General features: G+C 38.5%; 1 protein-coding gene across 1 annotated transcript in view; it reads left to right on the top strand.

Moving 5' to 3' along the window:
- The first annotated feature begins 687 nt into the window (after window positions 1-687).
- Window positions 688-26,860, top strand: part of GPC5 (glypican 5) — a 1,202,777-nt gene continuing 1,176,604 nt past the window's right edge. The window contains exon 1 of the mRNA XM_033104955.1: window positions 688-914. Coding sequence (XP_032960846.1) covers window positions 752-914 — 163 coding nt within the window. The 5' untranslated portion in view covers window positions 688-751. The remainder of the gene's footprint in view (window positions 915-26,860) is intronic.

A 26,860-nucleotide genomic window follows, 5' to 3' on the forward strand; every position in this document is an offset into this window, starting at 1 on the left:
TATTGTGCCCACATCCCATTTCATGCAATTTGAATACAAATTCCTTGATTTATCGAGAACCTTGATTTATAGGAAAACATTTCATCTTAGTTCTAGTTCATGTTTCTCATCTCTTCTCTGAACCTTTTCATACATTCGCTCTTTTCATACATTCGCTCTTCTTTTTGTTGTTCCCCAAATGGGCCAGGAGAGCGAGGTTTGGGTTTCGTTTTATTTGTTTCTTTGCTTCACGCAGCATCTCTCTGTTGTCTCTCTCTCCGGCTCAAGCGTCTAAGCAGCTGGGAGGGTGCGGCCCGGGGTAGCCCGCTGGGGGTGTGGCGTGGAGGGGCGGAGCCTGGCCGCGGGGCGGGGCTTGCGCGCGGAGCGCGGCAGGCGGGCGCTTCCCGGGTTGGTGGCTTCAAGCCCAGTCCGTGGCCGCAGTGGCGGCGGCGGCGGTCGGAGCAGGTTGCTCCCGGGCTCTGTGCAGCTCCATCCGTATTCTTCGCCCGCGCAGCGCCAGCTCGCCCCTGCTGGAGAGGAAGATACGGCGGCGCTCTGCGCGAGAACTCTGGTGTCTCAACCTCTGGGCTCCTCGGGAGAAAGCTAAGTGCTCGTAGGTGCAGCCGGAGTCCCAGAGCGGTCCCGGAACGCCCTCCGCCAGATTGCGCCTCTTGGGAGCCTCGACTGCTGAGCCGTTTCCAGAGCTTGCAGCGCAGGGCGCGCGGGGAGAGTGGGGTCCACCACGGGAAAAGGGGTGATCAAGACACTCAGGATGGACGCACCGACCTGGTGCGTGGGCTGGCGTTGTCTCCTCCTTCTGGCTCTGGTTGGGTCTACCCGAAGCGAAGGCGTGCAGAGCTGCGAAGAAGTTCGGAAACTTTTCCAGTGGCGCCTGGTGGGAGCAATCAAGGGGCTGCCGGATTCGCCGAGGGCAGGTAAGGCGCGGCTGGCCAGCGCAGGGCCGTGTGCCTGGGCACTTGGTGTGGCACTTGGTGGGAAGATGACCTTTCAGGCCCTCCAGCTGCGCAAGGTGAATCCCAGGGAGGCCTCTGGGGAAGCTCGGTGGGAACACCCGGGGGCAGCTCGGGGTTCTCCCTGACTATGGGAGTAGTCACCGGCTAATTCGAGCTATGGGCGTTTGCTTCCCGCCCGGGCTCCCTTAGTCTCGGCTGATGCGTGGGAAGAGGCCAGTAAAACAGACAGCTGGGGATAGTTGCGAGTGGGAATTTCACCAGTGCCCCGCCGGGCGGCTCCTGTTTGCTTCTTTCTGGTACGGTGGACGGAGTTGGGTTGGACGCTCCAAGTTTGATGTTGCAAACGCAAACCTGCGTTATACTTCTTTGATGGAGAGTGGGACACTGACAAGGGCAGCTGGTCTCCTCTGTAATTAGGACTCGGACTGGCGTGACCGTTCGCCGGCTCTCGGCGCCCGGGCACGAAATCCTCTTACCCCGACCCGGAACTGCCCAGTGTTTCTCTTGGACCACTGGGTAGGTTAACCTCCTGAAAGGTGTGGTGGTAACAGCGATCAAACTGAACGCAGTGGGGAGCCACTTAACATGGATGAGATATACCAGAGATTGAGAGGGAAAGAATGCAGTGAGCGTGGTCAGGTTCTGTTTTCTGTAGCCTTTTGTCAGCACCATTACCCCCTTGCTCCTCGCCCTCGCCGAGCAAATTTCCTTCATCTGGCAGAATTTCCATTTTACATTAGATCTGGAAGAATTGGTCTTAATTGTCAAAGGCAGTAGCAGGTGTGTGGAGCTACGATCTTACTGGAGCAATGCATTCTGGCTATGAAGCCAACACAGACAAGTGCTGTGAGCGTATTGGTTGAACAAAGAACTTGTGGATGATGCTTGGGGTCTAAAAATCTGTCCTCTGCCGGAGTTTTTAGGGTTTGGAGACTTGCTGTTAGCACTCTGGAGTAGCTATTTTGATGGATTGCTTTGCTGGTTATGCACTCAGTTCTCAAGTCATCCTACAAAGAAAATCTGGGCATTTGGGAACACTGGATCCATTTTAGTTTAGGTGACCAGTCTTTTAAACACAAATATTTACTTGAATATCTATTCGGTAATACCGTGTTTCCCCGAAAATAAGACCTAGCTGGACAATCAGCTCTAATGCATATTTTGGAGCAAAAATTAATATAAGACCGGGTCTTATATAAGACCCGGTCTTATATTGTAGTAAAACAAGACCTGGTCTTATATTAGTTTTTGTTTCCAAAAAGACGCATTAGAGCTGATTGTCCAGCTGGGTCTTATTTTCGGGGAAACACGGTAAGTGTTTTATCTGTACTATTTGAAACAACATAGTTGATATTCTTAGTTCAGGGCAGTTCTGTCCTCAAACGATAGTACCCCCTTATAAACCTGTTTTCATATTTCAGTGCATTCTTTACATTAAAAAATAAACCTCACTTATCAGTAGCTAATAAAACCTCACAGGGTGTGTGTGTTGGGTAGGGGGTCCCGGTGAGGGCATTGAGCTGTGAAATCCTCACCTGCATTATTTGATTTTGCCTCCCATATACCATAATTTTGGCTGATGTGTTCAGTGAATGTTGACAGCTCCCCAGTAAGGCTTTCTTTTCACTCACCTTTCTTATCTCAGTGTTTCTGGTACCTGCTGGATGCAACACATTGACTAGGTGTTACATTTCTAGAACTTTGTGTGTGTTTCATCTCTTTTGAAGAGGAACTTTGCAGAGTATTAATCACGGACAGCATTTTACCAGGATATAAGGGAAACAGAAGCTCTGACCTACAGAGAAGGAGATGGTTATACTTATTTGGGTTTAATACACATGACACTCAAAAAAGAGCTAGGATGGCAAGCATCTTTTCTAAGACATTCTGCATTGTTGTCTCACTGCTAGTACCTTTCTTGGTCTGTTGGTTAGGTGATGGAGGAATCATAGCAGCACCTGCTAACGGGGCTGTGCAGGGTTACACTCTGAGGGACATCAGTGGTGCTGGTGAAAGAAGTGCTAACTTTGATATTTGCATTAAGGAAAAGTCACATGAAATTATTATTCTGAATTAGAATCATCCACTAAAAGGCATTCACATATGAATTTGATATAATTCTGAATGGTTCCATGAAATACTAAACTATTTCTTTTAACATTGATGTTTCTCTTCTTCCCATTAAAAATATCTGATTCTCAAATTAAGTAAACCACACATACTACGTACTACATAAATGTTTTTCTTTATTTTTGTATTTATGCACGAGCTGTAACATTTAGCTTGATTAAGTATAGTAGTTGGCGATCTTATTTTCTAAAATTATCCTCAACCTCAAGAGAGCATAGTTAATGTATAAGTAGTCATTTTCACATAATACAAATATTAATATTCTTTATAACAAATGTATTTAGCACATAGACTTTCATTGACTAAAGCTAATATATTTAAATTTGATGCTGTTTTCCATGAAAGTTCATTTTTTAGTGTTTTCTTGCGTTTCTTGTCCACAAGTGGTTAACTTATGAGATGTCTAGTCAAAATGCCTTTAAAAGAAAAAATACAAGCAGGTAGAATAACTTTTTACAGTTTCTTTCTACATTTATGACTTTTACATCTTCTGAAAACAATTTTACCCAATTTGAAACTCTTAAAATGTTGAGAAGGGCCATTTAAGCTGCTTCTCAGATTCCCCTCACCTTTGTTCTCTGCCCTGCTCCAATTCTTTTAAGCCTATTGAGCTCCAAAGATGTTTGGATGAGAAATGTAAAAAAGGAGAGAAGGTGTAAATGTGATTAGAATTACAGATTTCCCTGTGTTCTGATTTTATTTCCTAAGTAGTAGTCAAGGTGCTCTTTGCTCTTGTTTATTTTATTTAGAAAAGCACTGTTAACTGAAAGTGTCTCTTAAAGATCCTTTTATTTTTATTTTATTTATTGGGGAGAAATGATAATGCTTTCTCATTGAAATTCTCTTCACTTGTGCATTGTTCACACACATGTATTACTTCCTTTTCTAAAGAAGATAATTCAGAAAGGAGAGCTTTATAAAAAAACATCTGAAGACTACATTCATGTATTTTATATACCAACTAGTTTTAAAAATGTCGATGTTCACTGACACAGAGTTTGTGAAAGACAACTTTTTCTTGGTAGCTTTTGGCTATAAATGGGATAATAAAAATAAACGTGATGGGGCAAAATGAAATCCTAATACTATAGGACACTTTTAAGTAGTGCTCTGTAATGTTTTAATGTATCAACTGCTTTCATTATAATCCAGTCTTATAATCACTTCAAGGACAGTGTATTTTGTTTTCACACTTAAGAGAAACAACCTACGTGGTAACCTTGGAGTCTGGAATTATAGACATTTGTGTTTCAAAACTTGGTTCTTCCACCTGTAGCTCTGAGACCTAGATTAATCAGTTACGTTTTTTTAAACCTCTGTTTCCTTATCTGTAAAATGGAAATATTGGTTCTTAAAGGGTTGCTGCATAGATGAAATAATGTTTGTATGTAAAATAGCACAAATCCAGGCACAGTAAGTGCTCTAAAAATGTGTCGTTGCCGTTACAATTTCTTATGTAGGGTCTTGATTTTAACTGGACTTGGCCTTTAAAAGTGAAATTTTAGTTTTAGATCTCTGTATATCAAAAGGTAATTTTATAACAACTAGTTTTTTTTTTCAAGTCAGAAATGATTGTTGCTAAAATTGGGAAATACGTTTCTATCTAAAATGGCACTTACCAGGTTATTGGTGAACATTTTGTTTCTTTTCATGAACTATTGGAAACTCTAAAAAAGAAACATATCTGAAATGGTATTTGTTAAGTTATGGTTTCTTTTTGTGAACTAATGGAAACTCGAAGAAAGAAATGAGGCTGCACCGCTGCTAGCAGCAGCATACATAGCTACTGCCCCCTCCACTGCCACCATTCTGTCTGTATTGAGGGAAGTGAAACAGTATGTATAGGGTGCTTTAGGGATTCACACAACTACATGCCTGGTGGCCATCGTCACTCATTGACAATAACTTCAAACTGGGACTCCTTTTTCTCATGAACTAACCCCTTTTGTTGATAGAGTATCATAGGGATGGTGATTGAATTTCCAAAGCCGTAAAGGGTACCCATGGTCTGATGTTTGGGTTAGATTATTAAGATCAGAATTGCCCTGTGTTGAAGCCCAGCAGCCAAGAACCACCAGAAAAACACCGATTGTCAAACAAATTAGGTTCATTTTGCTTGCTGCAGCAAAGGAGATCTCACAGCACAGGAACTGTGGGTGTCTTAGTAAGAGGCAATTGAGAGGGGCTTTTTATAGGATTTGGGCTTGTGCTGAGTGTTTACAAGGAGGGTTTAATGAAGGAGGGCTGTTCAGAAATTGGGTGTCATTGTAATTTATCTAGGTGTTAGGAAGATTAAGGTGTGAGGAGTTGTTCTTAATGAAGAAGCAGTAGTCACTCTTGGTCAAAAGAGGGGGATATTTAATCATTTTGATGATTGTAGAGCATCCTTGTGGCTGTCCTGCAGCACTACAGGTCTCAAGGACCTGTCTCATCATCGTGTTTTTACTCTGTGCATGTTGTCTGTGTTGAATTATAAACATCAAGGCTGAGTTTCACTCTCAGGGCAGTTTGCTACTTTCTCTGGAAAATGCAGTGTGTGCTTTGATGTCTAGGAGAATCATGGGTTTCATTTTTATCCAGGCATTTATTAATGCTGAATAATGGGGAAGTGAGTATGATTTTCTGCTTTAGGGCCATAGAGTATGGCTGTCCATCAGGGGCCTGAATTGTACTAATCACACCCTCTTCCCTCATCATTTACTAATAAATGTAAATGTTGTGTATGTCCCCATTCTCCCTCCTTCTCATAATGTTTAGTTCCTTTTTGTCAAGTGTCCAACATTCTATATTTGTATAATTGGCGTTAGGAGGGGTACAATTTGAGGAACTTAAGAATAGCTTTTCATAATTATCCTACTCTACCCCCTACCAAATTTGCAGCTTTTTAAGGCTTTCTGGAATATGGATTTTTGTTCTCTCTCTCTCTCTCTCTCTCTCTCTCTCTCTCTCTCTCTCTCTCTCTCTCGTATGTGTACATGAATGCACACACATGCATAATTTATTTTCTACATTTGGTAAAAATACCTTCTAAGTCTGTAACATTGATTTATTAAGTGGTATAAGACCAAGAGTAAGATTCCAACAAACAGATGCCTCTTCTAAATAAATCAGTGTCTTTCTAATATAACTGTTCAAGGGACCAGAAATCCATTTTGATAAAATGGAGAATGGAGTCACAAGAAACTTCAGTCATATGCTTTGTTGAAATAGATTGTGAATGCAGTACCTGATCTACTCGGTTAAGTCACAATAGCAACTGATTTTTAATACAGAATAGCTATTTTTCATATTTACCTTTTTTAAAATAAAAGCCTGACCTTCAATTACAAAAGACAACACCAATTGTGCCCTCAATTCTTCCAGTTTTCAGCTTTAGAAATTTCAAATTTTGCTAAGGATACTGCTCAAATCATTCTAAATTAAATAGTCATTCTTCTATGAATCACCATAAACAGGACAGCTTTTGATGAGCTACATCAGGTTCACATATGGCTGCCATATAAGTTGAATGTATAATGTACTTTTATAGAATGAAAATGAGACTTTTGTACTTTCCTGTTTTTATAAAAGAATACGCATTCTCCTGAAAATTTAAAGTACTGTAAAGTACAAAGTAAGCAAAACAACTTTACCATTCAGAAATAACCTCCAATGACCCTTTGCATTATCTTTCAACACCTTCATTAGTCTTCTGCTAAGCACATAAACGTTTTTTGAAGGAATGTAGGATCACTGTATTTTTCTTTGTAACCAGTTTTGAGTGGATCAGTAATTCCGATGACATTAAATATCCTTCTAAACATCTTTTTAGTAACTGGATAGTATTTCACCGAATCACTGTACCATAAATTGAATTCTTGATTGTTGTCGGAAATACAGGTTTCCAGTATTCATTACCTACCATGAAGTCACATGACTAAGGACAATCAGAGGCAAATGTGCTCAATATCTGTCACATACACAGCTTTGCCTATGATCTACATTCACTCTGTATTAGGGCTTTTCAGTGTCAGCACCATATGGGGCTAGATGATTCTTTGTGTGTGTGGGTGTGTGTGTGTGTGTGTGTGGTGGTCGTGGGGAGATGTCCTGTGCATTGTAGGATGTTTTAGAGGCGCTCCATGACCTTCACCCACTAGTAATATCCCTTTTCCCCAGTTGTGACAACCAAAAATGTCTCCAGACAAAATCTAACTGGTTGAGAACCACTGGCATAAACTATCCAGCCTATGGCTCCTACACACACACACACACACACACACACACACACACACACACACACACACACACACCCACAATGTTGATGGCTGGTTTGCATACGTCAGGTCTTAGCTTAAATATCAGCTCTTCTGAGAGGCCTTTCTCAATGTTCACTGAACTGTTTCCCAATTACTATTGTAGAGCCCTCTTTTTTTATGGCACTTATCATGGTGACATATTTCTTGTCTTCCTTTTTACTGTTTATCTTTTGCCACTAGATTGTGTGCATGATGAGAACAGAGAACATGTCTACTGCGGCTGGTGTCATGGCCATGTAACCTGTGCAGTCACACAGGGTCCCACACTCAGAAGGTCCCCATGATTGCTTCTTCTGTCGCCACCTTGAAGTTAGAACGGAGAGTCCTGTATTTCCTTTTGCATTGGGCCCTGCAAATTATGTAGCCATTCCCACTGTATACCTTGTTCATTGTAGAATGGTGGGTGCCCAGAACAGTGCCTGACATGGAAAGAGAGTTGAAATATTTGTTGATATCAGTCCTTGGGTATTGAACAGCCAAGACTGTACTGCCTATATAAAATGATTTATTTTTATGTTTTATAAATGGGTTAAAGATTGGCCCCTATGTTTTTCACTTCTTCACAGCAGGTTGGGTCCATTAGCCCAAAGCCCAGCAGTGCCAAACTCAAATTTTTACACATCCAATTGCTTTCAATATCCAATTGCTTTCAATATGCTCAAGTAAGCATATTTATAGTCACTTAGAGCCTGCCTGCTTTGCAAACCTCACCAAACTGTACCCAACATCTGCTGGTCACAGATAAAACAAACTCTGGGGCTGTAAAAGACCCCACCTGCTGGTGTACTTCGAAGCTCTGACTCAGACTTCCCGTCTTGCTGCTCAGTTGATACCACCTAGACACATGAGCCCTCTCTCCAGTTCCCCTCTCTCTTGGGAGTTCCCTTTTCCTCTTCTGGGTAGTCACCCTACACTACTCTCTCTGGAACGTCTCCTGTTGGAACGGACATCCGTTCTCATGTAGCCTGTCAAAGCACCACCCAAAGTCAACTCACTGTATACTATTGCCTTCTCGAGGTATTGTCTTTTCCTTGATCAGCCCTGAAATCCTTGAGGTCACCACGGATAGATCATTAGTTAGTTCTAATATAAGGTAGGAACTCAGAGCAGCAATACCGATTTTAAATATCTTTCTTTCTGTCTATTAGACTATAGGCTACATGAGAACAGGATCTGTGATTTATCTTTTTGTTCTATGATTAGGCCAAATTAATAAATACATTTTGATTTGTATAATTAATCCTATATGTATAGTTACCTAATAGGCTCAATTTATTGTGTTTAATTATGCTTTCTATGCTTAATAGAATTGATATATTGGTACAGGTAGAAATTGAACGTTTAAAAAATATATTCTGACTGGGCTCAATTGTGTTGTTGGGTAAATTCTTTTCGTGGAGTTAACATTTTCTTATGTAACTCTGCCACAAATTCTATACAGACACAAACATTTTAAGTTTAAATTTAAAGGAATTTTTATTACATTAATAATTTACATTAACATGTTTGAAATGGAGTAAATGAATTGCCAGACAAATGTCTGGAAGAAAATTTCCTTAAATGTACTGCAAGGAAAGGAAGATTGTTTAACATTTAAATGCTGGAATCATTAGCACAATTTTTATCATGTATAGATAGTGTGACTGATCTTCTGTAGAACATTAATTGATCTGTTATTGGAAGAATGGGGAAAAATAAAGGTGACCAAATATAATTTACATTTGGCTGTGGATTGATTGGTTTGTGTTTTATGTAAATAATTTTTCTTCAAAAATGGCCTCTCTCCATGAGGAAATTGATAGTAAGGAACTAGAAAAATACTCAGTTTTTCCATCTCCCACCCTTGTTAATTCCACATTGGGAGTAAAGTACATATCACTTATCTACAGAATTATCCATGAGCTGGAAAGATTGTTTGTTAAAGGATACTGACGGGGGTCCAGACTCCATGTAGACGAAGCAGAGAGACCACAGCCTTTCAGAATAAGCAAACTAATTGCTGCCAAATCACAAAATATGACATATGGAAGCAGGTATAATCTGTCTCTAAAGTATTTCCAATAATTCCAATTTTAGAAATACTCACCTAATCTTTAGGATCTCTCTTTAATGCTATATTAGAAAAAACACACCTTTTCTCCTCCTGTATGAAATGTGAGTGGTTTTTATTGGGATATCTTACATGAGGTATTGGGAAATTTTACCTAAGTAGAAGGGTTGTTTCAGTCAGAGCTAATGAGGCATGCATATTTTGACATGGTTCAGGTATTAAATATGTTTTAAAGATAGTCATATTTAATAGTTAGCAAACATTTCTTGTTTCACAATTTAACTTGCTTATTATTACTCTTTTTAGGATAATGGGTTTGAATTACTAGTTTTCCTCTCTCGTGCTATGATTACCACATTTCTTTTAGTTTTTATAATTCTATATGGCAGTATAATTAAATAATCTTTGCAGATTTCTTCTTAGAGCTCATAGTCCATTGCTTTTTCTAGTCTTACAGTTACAAGTTACTTTAGTTCATGATTCCTTCAATATTTGTTTTGGGAGAAGGTAAGAACTAAGAAGGGAATTCAACAAAAAGCACATCAAAACTGTACCTTCTTTGATCAGAGGAATGTAAAAATTATTTCTGGATGTCCTGGTTCAATATAAATATAAATATAAACATACACACACACACACACACACACACACACACACACATTTTTCTTTAAATGGGAGATTGTCAATATTAAATTACCTGTTCAAATTTATTTGCTTTTTGAACAACTCCTTAAATAGTAAGGTTATACCAAGTTACATTTAGTACATTTTCTTTTGATCATTGAAAATGTCTGCGTTTAATGAACTGAAACTGAAGTAGGTCAATAAAATGAAGAGATTAACAGTCTTGTCTGTTCTCACCAGGCTTGGGATACATTTTATTCTGGGGGAAAAAAACGTAATTTTTAAAGAAGGTTTTTTGGATCAACTTAAGAGGTAAAGGAAATAGGAATAACATTGAAAGTGTCAAAAAGCTGAGGAAATCATGATTCTTCAGGGTACTATTTGTAAAGTGAAGATATATGTATATGTCTTTATAGAGTTAAAAGCTTAGTTATAAAACAAAACTAAAATTTATCTTTTATTTTTATAAGTTCAGGGCACAAATAAGCTTTAGGCTAGTAAATATTTAATATTCTATTCCTCTTTGGAAATGTGTTACACATGAAACAAGTTAAAATACTAGGTATGACAAAACATTGAAATGTCATGGTATAAATAAATGGGAAAAGCAGACATCTTACCATTTGTCCCATATTATGGTCACATATTTTAACAATGAATAACAATGAACTTATAGTTTTGAAATTGCTTAGTCTCAATTCCAATACATATTAGCTATGTGACCTTTAGGAAATAACTCAGTCTCTCAGAAAATGTTTTTCTTTCTTCACACAGGTAGTGATACAGGCTTGTACTTTTTCTCTTTCAGTGGTTTGTAGAGGACCACATGGAAGAGCTTTGTAAACAATAATAATCTCTATAAATGCTACATAATTAATTTTACATAATTCTTTTACAAATGTTCTTCTTAGATACATTAAAATACTTTTTATGCTTGATCAGAGATCCAAAAAAGTATTAGAAGTCCTTTTCCTTTATGCTAATAAAATACCAAACTCTAAAGTACTTTTCTCCCATCACTTACCCTCAGAGTATTAATTCCTTGGAAACACAGTTCATGTTTTCATTCTTTATTTTAGTTAATAAATAAACAATTTATTATAGTTTAATTCTATGATGAAATCAGGTTTCTTTATTCATATTATGTAATTTAAGAACTAGAGATTGGTCTTGTGCAAAATAATGTCATTTAAATTAATTCAATTAAGATAAAGGGGAAAGTATTTTGCCTGGAAATATGTTGAGTAAATACAAGAAGGGATAGGGTCTACAAGATGTGATTGACTTCATGAGGTAAGAAGGAGTTAATTCCGTACTGTGTTTTGTCATGTTCTTGCATGTCGTTGCACTTACAGGTCTTTGTGTGTCCCCTGTACTGGGGATATGAACTTTTCTTCCAGATGAGAGGCACAAAGGTGAAGTGTGCTGGCCAATCTCGTTTTCCCCTTCAGATGAAATCTCTACTCTGTTCTGTTCTTGGGTTATGTCAGTGGGCATTCTTGCCTGGGGTAGTCAGTGGGGAATAATGGCCAGAGAAGAGACTGGGCAAGTGGAGTGTGGTGGTTCCCAGGTTTCACCTGGTGGAGTCACTGCAGGCTGGCTATGTATGTCCCTTTAACCTAAGCACACAGCTCCTGTCTGGTGACTTCCCAACTCTCTCTGGATTCTGGTAACTATCTCCTCCTGTCCCCTGAGAGGTAGTACCAGCTCCTTCTCCACTATTACTGGCCAGAGAGTACTGCAGTATCGCTTGTAGTTTTCCTATACCATGCCCTTTGTAAAATTGTTATTAAATAAAACCATTTGAGATTACCAATCTATTTTTTCCCTGCATCCTATATGACAAAACTTTATATACTTTAATATTTAAACCCATAGATTTTTAGAGATAATTTGTGTTGTAATTAAAAAATGTATGTAAATATAAATCTGTTCTAGGGTTAATTTATAAACATTTTTAGACATTCCAATCAATGATTATTTCTTTACTCACATTTAGTTGCCTTGTGATCATGCTTTTGATAATTATTTCTCTCCTTTTCCCCTCACCCCTTTCATGAAGAACATTGGTGGTGGCTAAACCTTTAGGTTTCAGTTGGAAATGTGACTAAATCGATACTATACCATAATAACACAGTAGTTTACTCCCTATCCACTCCACCAAGTCAACCAATCACCATATTCTCTAGACTCTATTGCACAAATGTGCCTATAATTTTCCTACCCACTACCAATGCCACCACCATGCCTTTTCCTGGCTAGATTACTAAATCAGCCTACATTTACTCTTGGTCCTTGACAGTCCATTTCCCAATTGATTCCCAGTTGAGTTCCCAAAAGAACTCAAATCTAATCTTTATTTATTGTGTTACATTCTTCCATGATTTCCCACTGCCTTTCTTTAAAAAAAAAAAAAAAAAAACACAAAACGAACATGATAATATTTGAATATATAATTCCTGTATAATGAAACAGTGAAATAAACATAACAGTGAAATAAATGTGGGGAAAAAAAACAAACCCTATGGCATTTCATCTTAAATGCATGCAACCAAAATGTTAGAATACTTAATCACAAATTAGCCCTTGTAAATTGGTAACAAAGAAACTAATATTCCATGGAGAATGAAGTAAGAAAATAAAGTGGAAATTTAAATCAGATGAATGACTAATAAGGATATGTGAGGATGACGGAGCTCAGCATCAGCAGAGGAAAAATCATTTCTTAGGACTATCATTGTCAAAGATTAAAAATACTGATAGCTAATTCCTGTGATGGTAGGAAATAGAGTATTCTCATTTACAAATATTGAGACAGAAGACTGATGAAGAGTATCTGTATTCAGTGGGAATTCTGCAATTATCACTCAAAATTTAAATTTGTATACCTTTTGCCAAGCAACTCCAATTTATAGAAAAGTGTTTCAACTAATTGGAATACTTATATAAATATATAAATGTAAACTCATATATATATATTGCACAGAAAATTTGTAGCTAATATAAATGTTTATTAAACAATAAATTATGGATAATTACGTGGACATTAAACCAAGAGAGGTAAAACTATATAATCAAAGAAAAATAAGTGACTTACAGAATAGTGAAAGGAAAAAACAAACTATGGCCTGACTAGGGAAAAAAAAAAAGGAACCTACTTGAATATCAATTTATGAATGAACATACATCAAAACAAAGTATACAAACTCCCATTAATAATAGATAGCCTTGAAGAACAGAATTAGGAGGAGGAGTGACGTCATAAAAATGGCGGCGTGAAGTGAGCCTCTTGAAATCTCCCCTGGAATTTATAACAAATTGAACAAGTATAACTCCACGAAGGACTCCCTGCACAGCAGACAGACAAGACTAAGGGGCACACTACTGAAATTACCTAAAGGTGGGCAAATTGCTCTAGTAGAGGAGGAGGGAAGGGAGAAGAGTGGAGACGGGGTTGGGCGGGTGCAGGATGCAGACCTAGCTCGCTGCATTCCGGAACTACCGCAACTGCCGGGGAAGAAAGAACTCGGACTGCTAGGGCTCTCCTTATGTCCCACAGGGCTGAGTGGACATCATATAACATGGGTGAACCCAATGCTCATAGCAGAGACCTCGGAGAAAGACTGAGGGAAGAAGGCTGAAAACAGTCATTAAAGCCCTCACTGCTGAGCTTTAGGCACTGAGCCTAGCCAGCTCCTCCCTACCCTCCCAGAGCTCGCCCCGCCCCCACCTGCCCAGTGCTAGAAGTGGAACAGTAGCAGTGTCAGATCAAAAGAACAGAATATTTTCAGTTCTGAGAACAGTGGTCTGCAGACACGGACTCATAATCCAACTAGTTGCAGCAAAGGGAGCCCTGGAAGCAGGACTCGCTGTGGTGGTATTGACACCATTGCTCTGGGCCACCTCTCACAACCCTGCCCCCACCTATCTGGGTGGATCCCTGCAGGAGTAAACAAAGCTGCTGAAACACATGGGATCTGAATCTGGGTCAGGGAGAGGTTTGGAACTTCGGAAGCTCTCCATATCCCCCCATGGAGGCGGTGCTATATGACCCAGATGAACTGTTCATAGAGGAGAAGCCCGCCATCCAGGGAATCCCCCCATTGTGTGAGAAGCCGGAGTAGTGCAGAGAAAACATAACACCACAGTGTGAGAGAGAATAAAAGGCTGCAGTCGGAGAGAAAATAAAATATTCTACCAACACCTACCGGAAAACAAAAGAAAGACCTCTTTCTGTCAGTCTGTTGCAGAACCCACTCCTGTAGAGGTCTTGGAAGAGAAATAATAAATCATTAATTGCCATGAATAACCAAGGCAACAAGACAGCTCAGGAAGAAAATGAAAACTCCAGAAAATGAATTTAAAGATATGGAAATATGTGACTTAAATGACTGAGAATTCAAGATTGCAGTACTTCAAAAACTCAATGAGATGCAAGGAAACAGACAGGCAGTTTAATGAACTCAGAAACATAAAGAACAAAATGAATGTTTTATCAAAGAGATTGAAAATTTAAAAAAGAAACAAATAGAATTTCTGGAGATTAAGAACTCAATAAAAGAAATGAAGAATGAAATAGCTGGCTTAGGTAGTAGGGTTGACCAGATGGAGGAAAGAATCAGTGACATTGAAGATAGAAATCTGGAAATGATACAGATGGAAGAAGAAAGAGATTTGAGACTTAAAAGAAATGAAAAAACTCTGCAAGAACTTTCTGACTCCATCAGAAAGAGCAATATAAGAATTATGGGCATACCAGAAGGGGAAGAAAGGGAGAAGAGAACAGAGAGTATATTCCAACAAATAGTCGATGAGAACTTCTCAAACTTGTGGAAAGAACTAGATCCTCGAATCCAGGAAGCAAATAGAACACCTAATTACGTCAACCCCAACAGGTCTTCTCCAAGGCACATTGTGTTGAAGCTGTAAAAAATCAATGACAAAGAAAGAATCCTCAAGGCAGCCAGGGAAAAGAAGATGGTAACCTACAATGGAAAGCTCATTAGATTATGATCAGATTTTTCAGCAGAAACTCTACAAGGCAGGAGGGAGTGGAACCAAATATTCAAACAATTGAAAGAGAGAAATTATGAGCCAAGAATAATATATCCAGCAAAGATATTCTTTAGATATGAAGGAGAATAAAGACCTTTCCAGACCACAGAAGCTGAAGGAATTTTCTAACAGACGACCTGTACTACAAGAAATACTGAAGGAGGCTATTCGACCAGCATCAATGGGGATAATTTGTGGCAACGAAAACATAAAAGGGGGGAGAGTAAAGGCCTGAACCGGAATATGAGAATGGAGAAAGTTAGCATGCTAAAGAAATTGGAAGACTCCAAATATCAAACTTTCTTTTACATAAACTTGATTGTAACCACTCAAAAAAATCCAGAACTGAAATATGTAACATAATGAAAGAAGAAACAGAGGGAAAAATCATAGAATACCACCACACACAAATAATAGACAATAACGAAAAGGCAAAGAAACAATGGAGACACAGTCTTACCAGAAAACTAAAGATAGAATGATAGAAAATCCTCACATATCAATAATCACCCTAAATGTAAATGGACTGAATTCACCAATAGAAAGGCACAGAATAGCAGATTGGATCAAAAAACTAAACCCAACCATATGCTGCCTCCAAGAGACACATCTCAGCTACAAGGACAAACATAGACTCAAAGTCAAAGGGTGGAAATTGACACTCTAAGAACATGGTACCCAGAGAAAATCAGGTGTACCCATACTGATATCGAATGAAACAGACTTCAGGATAAAAATGGTAACAAGACAAAAAAGGACATTTCATAATGATAAAGGGGACTATACAACAAGAAGACATAACAGTCATTAATATTTATGCCCCCAATCAGGGAGCACTGAAATATACCAAGCAACTACTAACAGACCTAAAGGGAGAAATTGACCAAAACACAATTATACTAGGGGACCTAAATACATCATTGATAGCTATAGATAGATCATCCAAGCAGAAAATAAATAACAAAATAGCAGCCCTAAATGACACATTAGATGAAATGGACATAATTGACATTTATAGAGCACTTCATCCTAAAACATCAGACTATACATTTTTTTCTAGTATACATGGAACATTCTCAAGGATAGACCATATATTGGGACATAAAATCAGCCTCAGCAAGTTTAAGAAGATTGAAATCATTCCAAGCATATTCTCTGATCACAAGGCTTTGAAATTGGATATCAACTGCAAAAAGAAAGCAGGAAAAAACACAAATACATGGAGATTAAACAACATACTTTTAAAGAACGACCAGGTCAAAGAAGAAATTAGAGGAGAGATCAAAAGATACATAGAAACAAATGACAATGAAAATACATCCTACCAAAATTTTTGGGATGCAGCGAAAGCAGTTATAAGAGGGAAATTTATACCATTACAGGCCTATCTCAAGAAACAAGAAAAATCCCAAATAAATTACCTCACGTTACACCTTGAAGAACTAGAAAAAGAACAAATAAAACTCAGTGTCAGCAGAAGAAAGGAAATAATACAAATCAGAGCAGAACTAAATGAAATAGAGAATGAAAAGACAACAGAAAAAATTAATGTGACAAAGAGCTAGTTCTTTGAAAAGATTAATAAAATTGACAAACCCTTGGCTAGACTCAGTAAGATAAAATGAGAAAGGACGCTAATAAACAAAATGAGAAATGAAAGAGGGGAAGTTATCACGGTTGCCACAGAAATACAAAGGATCATCCAAGAATACTATGAAGGACTATATGCCACCAAATTCAATAACCTAGAAGAAATGGACAAGTTCTTAGAAACATATAGCCTTCCAAGGCTGAATCATGAAGAACTGGAAAATCTAAATAGACTCATCATCAGTAAGGAAATTGAATCACTCATCCCATACCTAGCCAAAAAGCAAAAGTCCAGGACCAGCTGGCTTCACTATTGAATTCTACGAAACCTTCAAAGAGGATCTAATACCTGTTCTACTCAAACTCTTCCAAAAAATTGAAGAAGAGACAATACTCCCTAACTTATTTTATGAGGCCAACATTACCCGGATACCAAAACCTGGTAAGGATAACACAATAAAAGAAAACTACAGCCAATATCGCTGATGAATTCAGATGCAAAAATCCTAAACAAAATTCTAGCAAATCAAATGCAACAATACATTAAAAAGATTATTCATCACGACCAAGTGGGGTTCATCCCAGAGGTACAAGGATGGTTCAGCATATGCAAATCCATCAATGTGATACATCACATAAGCAAAATAAAGGACAAAATTCATATGATTAAATCAATTGATGCAAAAAAGGTTTTTGACAAGATACAACATCCATTTATGATTAAAACACTTAAGGTATTTTCCTTCTATACCTATTTTATTAACATATGACAGACCCTCAGCTAATATCATAATTAATGGTGAAAACTGAAGCCCTTTGCTCTATGTTCAGGAACACGACAGGGCTGTCCCCTTCACCTCTGCTTTTCAACATAGTGTTGGAAGTCCTCGCCACAGCAGTCCGGCAAGACAAAAGAAATAAAAGGCATCGAAATTCGGAATGAAGAAGGTAAATTGTCACTCTTTGCAGATGGCATGATGATATATATAGAAAACTCTAAAGACTCCATCAAAAAGCTATTAGAAACAATCAACAAATACAGTAAAGTTGCCGGCTACAAAATCAACATACAGAAGTCCATTGCATCCCTATATACTAACAATGAAATCCCAGAAAAAGAATAAAAAAAAATTCCTTTCATAATTGTAAGAAAAAGAATAAAATACCTAGGAATAAACTTAACCAAGGATGTGAAATACCTATATGCTGAAAACTATAAGACATTTTTAAAAGAAATTGAAGAAGACACAGAGAAATCGAAAGACATTCCGTGCTCATGGATTGGAAGAATCAACATAGTTAAAATGGCCATATTACTCAAAGCAATATACAGATTCAATGCAATCCCCACCAAAATCCCAATGGCATTTTTAAAAGAAATAGAACAAAAAATCATCAGATTTGTATGGAACCCCAAAAGGCCCCAAATAGCCAAAGCAATCCTAAGAAAAAAGAACAATGCTGGAGGTATCACACTCCCTGACTTTATCTTGTACTACAGGGCTACAATAATCAAAACAGCATGGTATTGGCAGAAAAACAGACACACAGACCAATGGAGACCAGTGGAATAGAACTGAGAACACAGAAATAAACCCACATAAATATGGACAGATAATTTTTGACAAAGAAGCAAAATACATACAATGGAGAAAAGAAAGCCTCTTAAAATAAATGGTGCTAGCAGAATTGGAAAGCCACGTGTAAAAGAATGAAACTGGGCTGCTATCTGTCACCATGTACCAAAATTAGTTCTAAATGGATCAAAGACTTAAGTGTAAAACCTGACACAATAAACTGCATAGAAGAAAACTTAGGTACTAAACTTACGGATCTTGGGTTCGAAGAGCATTTTATGAATTTGATTCCAAAGGCAAGGGAAGTAAAAGCTAAAATAAATGAATGGGACTATATCAAACTTAAAAGCTTCTGCACAGCAAAATAAACCATCAACAAAATAAGGAGGCAACCAACTGAATGGGAGAAGATTTTTGCAAACAGAGCCTCTGATAAGGGGCTAATATCCAAAATATACAAGGAAGTCATACAACTCAACAACAAAAAGACAAACAATCCAACTGAAAAATGGGCAGAGGACCTGAAGAGACATTTCTCCAAAGAACACATACAAATGGCAAATAGACATATAAAAAAATGCTCAACATCACTAATCAGAGAAATGCAAATAAAAACCACAATGAGATATCACCTCACCCCAGTCAGAATGGCTATCATCAACAAGACAAATAGTAACAAGTGTTGGAGAGGCTGTGGAGAAAAAGGAACCCTCATACACTGTTGGTGGGAATGAAGATTGGTGCAGCCACTATGGAAGGCAGTGTGGAGGTTCCTCAAAAAATTACGAATAGAATTACCATATGACCCAGCAATCCCTCCCCTGGGTATCTACCCTAAATTTCTGAAAACATTTATCCATAAAGACAAGTGTGCTCCAATGTTCATTGCAGCTTTATTTCTGGTGACCAAGACATGGAAACAACCAAAATGTCCTTCGATAGATGAATGGATAAAGATGTTGTGGTATATATACACAATGGAATACTATTTGGCGGTAAGAAAAGACGAAATAGGGCCATTTGTGACAACATGGATGGATCTTGAGATTAATGCTAAGCGAAATAAGTCAGACAGAAAAAGCAGAGAACCATATAATTTCACTGATATGTGGTGTATAAACCGAAAACAACAAAAGAACAAGACAAACAAGTGAAACAAAAACTCAGACATAGACAATAGATTAGGGATTACGAGAGGGTGAGGGGGGAGTGGGGCTCTAGAAGAGGGTAAATGGGGTCTAATATATGGTGATGGAAAGAGAACTGACTCTGGGTGGTGAACACACAATGTGAAGTATATATAATGTATTACAGAATTGTACATCTGAAATCTATGTAACTTTACTAATAATTGTAACCTCAATAAACTTTCATTAAAAAAAGAATATCAATAAAGGTAGTAACTATAAACAAACAAACGAAAAATCAAAAAACAACAGCAACGAAAGAAAGAATTAGGAGGAGGAAAAAACAGTTAAGAAGTAACATATACTTCAAAAATTTCTGTTTTGAATTCTTGAAAAATGTGATTTTTTTAATGAATTAGATATTTTAATTTACCCTGTGAAAAGTGAAGTTTATATGTATATGTGATTCCCACTTACAGGAGCACTGAGATGAAGCCCTTACAATTATACCATTCTGGCTATCTCTGTGTAATAATGTCTTTGGGGATCCTGGGCTTGAGTTCAATGGCAGCAATCAAAACAAGGAGTCCCATTGCTCTTTATCCTAATATTCTTGACTTGCGTGTCTAATCAGAGCCTTCATGATCTTACCCTTTTTTCTTTAGTTTCATATGTTCTTTTTCTCACTATTTGGAAGGGCCAGTTTTTGATCCTGAGCTACCTATGTAAAATTGTTCCTCAACAGATTATCTTTGAAACTATTGAGGTGCTGTAAACTAACTTCAGAGCCAGGAATCATTTCTAAAGTTATCACTGAATCAGAGTACCTGATTATGGCCTTTCTTTAAGAGCAAAGGGAAACATCATTTGTCCCTTGGACTGCTGTGATGGTCTGTTGGTCTTTTTTCCAGTTTGTCTTCATTGGAAGCCATTCTCTATATTGCTTCGAACCGATAAACCTGAGAATATTGCTCTTCTAAACTAATTCACACTTTCAGATTCAAGTAACATAAACCCAAGTAAAATTGTCTTAAACTATGCAAGTAATGCATTGGAAATGTATTGAGGCTTCTCAAGGGGCAGTAAAGACAAAGTAAGGGCAGGGATGCAGATGGACTGCCAAAGTGAAAATTGGGACTGGAGGCTTTACAAACCTCTTTGTGGCTTTTAGGCTTTTTTCCTGTTGCAGAGCAGGCTTCTTTGTATTGCAGAAAATATGACTGCCACATAGCTTCCCCCCCAAAAGGGAAAAACTGACCCAGCTCTCTTGGTTGCAAGTTTCAAAATTTCAGGGAGAAGATCACTGTATAGAGTATGGAATTTCTTTTTTCCCCCCACTAACTATAAAGATGAGCTGGAGGGAAGGAGAAGGAGGAGGTCCTAGAAAGCTCTTCCAAGTCATACACAGTGTGATCAAACAATACGGTGAATGTTTAAATAAAAAACGATTGTTACAGTAAAAGACACATTGCCATGAATCACCCTCAGAATACTCCTCCTTACTTTGAACACACTTATCCCATCGTTCTTGCCACTTTCTGAAGCAGTTCTGGAAGTTCTCTTTCGTGAGTGTCTTTAGTTGCACTATCATGGCTGCCTCGATGTCCTGAATCTATTCAGAAGGTTTTCCTTTCATGGTCATTTTGACTTTGAGGAAGAGCCAGAAGTTGCACAGTGAATAAAGTGTATAAGGACACACTGTAATGTTTTTATTTGATAGAAATTGACGTATCAGAGGCGATGTGTGACGTGGAGCCTTTCTGTGGTGAATGCTGCTGCCGAGTGCCATCCAGTGGAAAGACAGGGATCTTCAATATGGGAAGTGGCGCGTCGAACCTTAGTCACAGTGTGTGACAAGTTTCAACTTGTTCGGTGCAGTCAGTCAGGTGTGAGCTACAGTTGAGAGATGGTGTGTTTCAAAGTGTGCCATAAATCATCCTCCATCATGACAATGCTCTGTGTCACACATTGCTTCTGGTATACAGCAATTTCTGTCTAATAAAAGCATGAGTGTGTCCTCATCCACCTTATTCACCTGATCTGGCACTGTGTGACTTCTGGCTGTTTCCCAAAGTCTAAATGATTAAGGTCATGGAGGCAGCCTCGGCAACACAACTAAAGACACTCACAAAAGAGGACTTCTAGAACTGCTTCAGAAAGTGGCAAGAATGATGGGATGTGTGTCGAAGCAAGGGGGGGTATTTTGAAGGGAATTCATGCCAATGTTTCTTTTACTGTAATAATTTTTTTTAAAATTTAAACATTCATTGTATTGTCTGATCACACCTTATACAAATCCATTGGTGTTTAATCAATCCATTAGCACACCTCTTAAAAAACGTCTTTCATGTTTCCCCAGTGCTTTTGCCAAAAGCTCAAATTCTTACGTATTACATTTAAATTTCTCAGCGATGTAATTCCTGCCTTCTTTTCCAGTCTTGTTTCCTGTGGTCCTTCTACTCTTGCCTGTGTTACCTTGCTGTTAGGAGAGGTAATCTGCCTGGGGCCCAGTGTCCTGGGTGTTTTACAAGGTATATCAAGAAAGGAAGGCCCTGACTTCCTTTTACTGGGTTTTTTTCCAGTGTTGTGTTTGCAACAAGCATCCTTGAGAGATAGTTTCTCCTAGGACAAAGAACAGGATTGTTTCTGCTTGATATAAAAGTGGTGAATCCCCCAGGAGATCCGTATTCCTCCCCTGTAGTGCAGTCTGCTACATGTGCAGGCATCCATCTAGAACACGCTGCAGTACCAGCATCATATTTAGGCTGCTTACTTGCTGTGTTGTGAGTCTCTTGTGTTAGCATCCATGAAACAGTAACATGCTATTTGTTAACTTGCAAGTAGGAGGAACTCCCAGACCCTTCACAACTTCCCAACTTCCCCCAGACCACGCCATACACAGACCGGACTTTTTCTTTTAGCCATACCTCAATGCTTTTGTTTTTTCCAATGAACCATACATTTTCATACAAATCTTGCCTATTGTTGCCTCTCTCTGGGATGCCATTCCCCCTTCTTTTCCTTCAATCTTGTCTGGCCAATCTGAGTTCAAATTTGTTTTGCTACTTATCATATTTGTGAACCATAAGAAACTCAATTTCTTTTTTTATAAACATGTTATATTTTCTGTCATATATATATATATATATTTTTTTTTTGGGTAAGGGATTATAAAACACCTACTTAAAAAATATTAAAAATATTGTCCAAAATCTCCTGTGACCCCTGTCTCTTATCTCTCCAAGAAGAGGAAATCATTTCTTTCTCTGTGCTTCCATAGAACTAGTACATAGCATCTTTCATAGCACTTTGTCACATTAACTGTTTTATAAATGTGTTTCCCCCTAGAATGAATCCTGGAGGGACAAAACTTTATTCTATCTTTCTTGGTATTCTTAATAACTATTACAGTATCTTGTACAGAACAGGTGTTTAATCAATATTTGATTAATTCATTTGAGTTATTAATCAAAATAAAGAACAGGAAATTACTCTGAAATTCAGCACAAGTGGAAGGAAGACTCAGCATCTGAATAGTCCCCTGAGAAGGGGGGCTAAGAGCCCATTTACACTGTACGGCTGCCTACTCCCATCCACAAGATATAAGTTTACACATTTATCAGTCCTTACAATGCCATTTTGAAGAATTCTGGATAAGCTGACCTCAAAAAGAATAATTAGCAAAACCCAAACTCTTTTCTGCTGCATATTTATTATTTCTGTTTAATTGGGCTTCTTAGCACAAAAGATCTCACCAGTTTGGGAGAAATGCATCCTGAACATGTTTTTTAGAGTCACAATACATATTAGCATATTAAAGCTCTGAGAAATACTACACTTGAGATAATCTATCTGATTATTAAGTAAACAAATTTATTTGCATAGGGCAAAAATTTTTGACTTTTCTTACTTCTTATTACCCTGGGACATTTTTACTTAATACAAGTTAGCGAAGCCATTTTAAAAAGTTGGTGGAGCAGATGGAGAAACTTTGAAGGCAGAATTATTAAAACATTTGAAGAGAAAGAAGAGTCTAGTATGATTCCCAAGTTATTTTTAGTAGAGTACAAGACTCTCTGTAGGGAGGAAGGTGTAACGTGGGGAATGTCAGTGTTGAGGCTACTGTGGTATATCAAGGTGAAATACATAATAAATAGTTGGAAATATGGGTCCAAATATCACCTGAGAGAGTGGTATAGATAATGATTTGGGGATCATGAGGTGTGTAGATGAACTCCTGGGCGTAGAAGATTACATAGGGACAGAACTGAGAGGAAGAACCTGGGGCAACACAAATAATTTAGGATTAGGAGAAAAAAGATAATCCAGTGGTGTTCTAGAAGTTAAGGAAAGGGAAGAGTTTTGAGAACTGGGGTATAAATCGTGTCACATTGCCCAAAGACATCAAGAGTGATTATAAATGGATAACTATTTCTTGGATCGACAACTTAGATTTCACCAGTTGCCTAGGGTTATGCATTTACCAAGAGGTAGTGGGATCAGAATTGAGATTGTAGGACTGAAGTGAGAATGAAGTGGAAACAATGAATTCAGACCACCCTTTCAAGAAGCTGAATTCTGCAGAGAAGGAGAGAAAAAGCTACAGTGTTATTGGTCATTCCTGTGTGTATGTTTATTTTGCACACACACTTGATAAACATGTCTATAGGTTTAGAAAGTGATGGAACAAGTCCAAAAGAGTGAGGCAGCGATGAGTCACATAAGGCCCTTTTGGCTGTGTTAAGGCTTTCGAATTTCATCCCAAGAACAATAGAAAACCATGGGAAATCTTTCAGCAGAAGTGCAGTGATCAGATTTGCTTTTTTAAAAGACCCTTCTTATCTGTTGGTATCCATTTAAAACTCATTTTCTAGGTGTAAGATTAAAGTGATGGTAGAACAGTTGGAAAATGTAAATTTGAAAATTATTTAAGAGTTTGAATCAATATGATTTTGATTTTTCTACTTATCTCGCAACAGGAATCTATTAAGGTACTTCCCATATAGTTTTTTTTTTTTTTTTTAAGTTACACATCCACCTAAAATTAGTCCAGAAAGACAAGAGGACCATACTGATCTTGAATTCATGGATGTTTGAATAACCTTAATTATATTAACATGTTCTTTGTGGCTATTCATATGACATATGCTTGTCACTGCATAGTTAATATATTCTTATGCTATAGGCCCCTTGTAACTATCAGTAAGTGAGTTATAAAATTTCTAGAGGAGCTAATAATTTGAGTCAGAAGGAGTCAGACCATTTGGTGTCTTAATTGTTTTCAATTAGCTATAGATTTCTATTTTATGTATGTATTGGTATCCTAGCTCTTTCAATATTAGTTTAAATCGCTGTAAAGAGGTTCATATAGTCTGAAAATAATAGTGAGAAAAGCAATATGAATCCAAGTATTGAAATGAGAGGAAAAATAAAATTAGGAAAATAGTAAGTCAAGTATAAGGTTAAGACATGAAGAGTTTCCATTCAAAATGGTGGAATAGGTAAACACTGTACTCCTTCCCATAATTACAAGTAAACTACAGCACAACCATCATTGGGAATTGCTTGAAGTCTAGCTGATTAGAAGTACTATAGCTAACAATATACAGAGGAAGCCACATCAAGACAAGTAGGAGGGGCTGAGACATGAAATAGGCTGGTCACATACCCACATATGGTGGTTAAAATCAGGAGGGATATCTCTGCTGCAGAGGTCCCCCCTGAGGAGTTCCAGTGCCACACCAGGCTCCCCAACCCAGGGCTCTAGTGCTGAGGAGAGAAGCCGCAATAGTTGACTTTGAAAACCAAGGGGACTGTGGCTGAATGAGATGGAGGATGGCTGGAGTCCCAGGTGCTCCTCTTAAAGGGCGTGTGCTCAGACTTACTCACTGATGAACTCACTTGCTCTGAGCCCCAGTGCTGGAACAGCAACTCAAAAGGCACCAGGAACATATGAAGAGGAACTGAATTTTCTGACTTCAGGGCAAGGGCCAGAGGGGCAGCTTTCTCCCAGACAGAAGTGCTGGCCGAAGCCATTATTCCTTTATTGAGTCCTCCCACCTCCCAGCATGCAGACACAGGCAGGCCACATATCTGAGTCTCTATCAACTTGACTAATACTGTTCACTCCACCCTGGTGATTCCCTGAGATCCTGTCTCACCCAACTTGCAAGCCCACTCAACTTGCAGGCTCACTCAATTTTCAAGCCCACACAAACCACTTCCAGTGGGTTTTCCATACAATGGTCTGTCTTGGCTCATGCTGTAGTCTTTACAAAAATCTCACAAAGGTTCATAAACATCAAACAAGTACCACTGGGCATCAGCATGCCTCATACATCTTGCTAAGTAATACCAAGCCCAGAACTAGTGGCAGCCAGCCTTGGTTCACAGCTTAGTCTTTCTCAGGCACCTCCAAGCCCAGAACAAGTGGCAACCTGCAGATCACACTGAAGCTCATACCAAGTGGCCCTGGGCAGGACACAGGTAGCAGGTGACATTGGTCTGCAACAGAGCCCCTCCTAAGAGGCGCCAGAACCAATGTATCTGGTTGCCTGCTTCAGACCACACCAGAGCACCACCCAACCACCCCCCCTAAACAACACACACAAAGGGTGGACTCTGCAGGGACCAGAGACCTATCTGCTAAAGTGAATCTTGCTCCATAGGGTCTGTCCCTGCACAACAGCTTCTCCATTGTAGTCACGACCATTCCTCACAACAAATCAGCCTCAGGGTCCATCCCTTCTACTGATGTGCAAACAGCAACCAAGGCTCATCTACAACAGGAGGGCACATACAGCCCACACAAGGGACACACATGGGGCATCCAACTCAGATGACCAGAGACACTGTGCCACTGGGCCACACAGGGCACCGGCTACATAAGGCCACTCTACGAAGACTGGGAGGCATAGCAGCTCTGCCTAATACATAGAAACAAACACAGGGAGGCAGCAAAAATGAGGAGGCAAAGAAACATGTCCCAAATGAATAGAACAAAGCTCCAGAAAAAGAACTAAAGAAAAATGAGACAAGTAATCTATTAGATGCAGAATTCAAAACACTGCTTGTAAGGATGCCCAGTGATTTCAGGGAGAACTTCAACAAAGAGATAGGAAACATAAAAATGGAGATAGAAAACATAAAAAAGAACCAGTCAGAAATGAATAATACTATAACAAATGAAGAATACATTAGAGGGAATCAACAGTAGATTAGATGAAACAGAGGTCAAATCAGTGATTTGTAAGATAAGGTAACAGAAAACACCCAAGCAGAACAGCAAAAAGAAAAAAGAATCCAAAAAAAAATGACGTTAGTTTAAGGGGCCTCAAGGATAACATCATATATACCAACATTCACATTACAGGGGTACCAGAAGAGAAGACAGCGCAAGGAATTGAAAATGTATTCAAAGAAATAATAATGGAAAACTTCCCTAATCTGGTGAAGG

The sequence above is a fragment of the Rhinolophus ferrumequinum genome, chromosome 4 (assembly GCF_004115265.2).
Source record: "Rhinolophus ferrumequinum isolate MPI-CBG mRhiFer1 chromosome 4, mRhiFer1_v1.p, whole genome shotgun sequence".
Classification (NCBI taxonomy): domain Eukaryota; kingdom Metazoa; phylum Chordata; class Mammalia; order Chiroptera; family Rhinolophidae; genus Rhinolophus; species Rhinolophus ferrumequinum.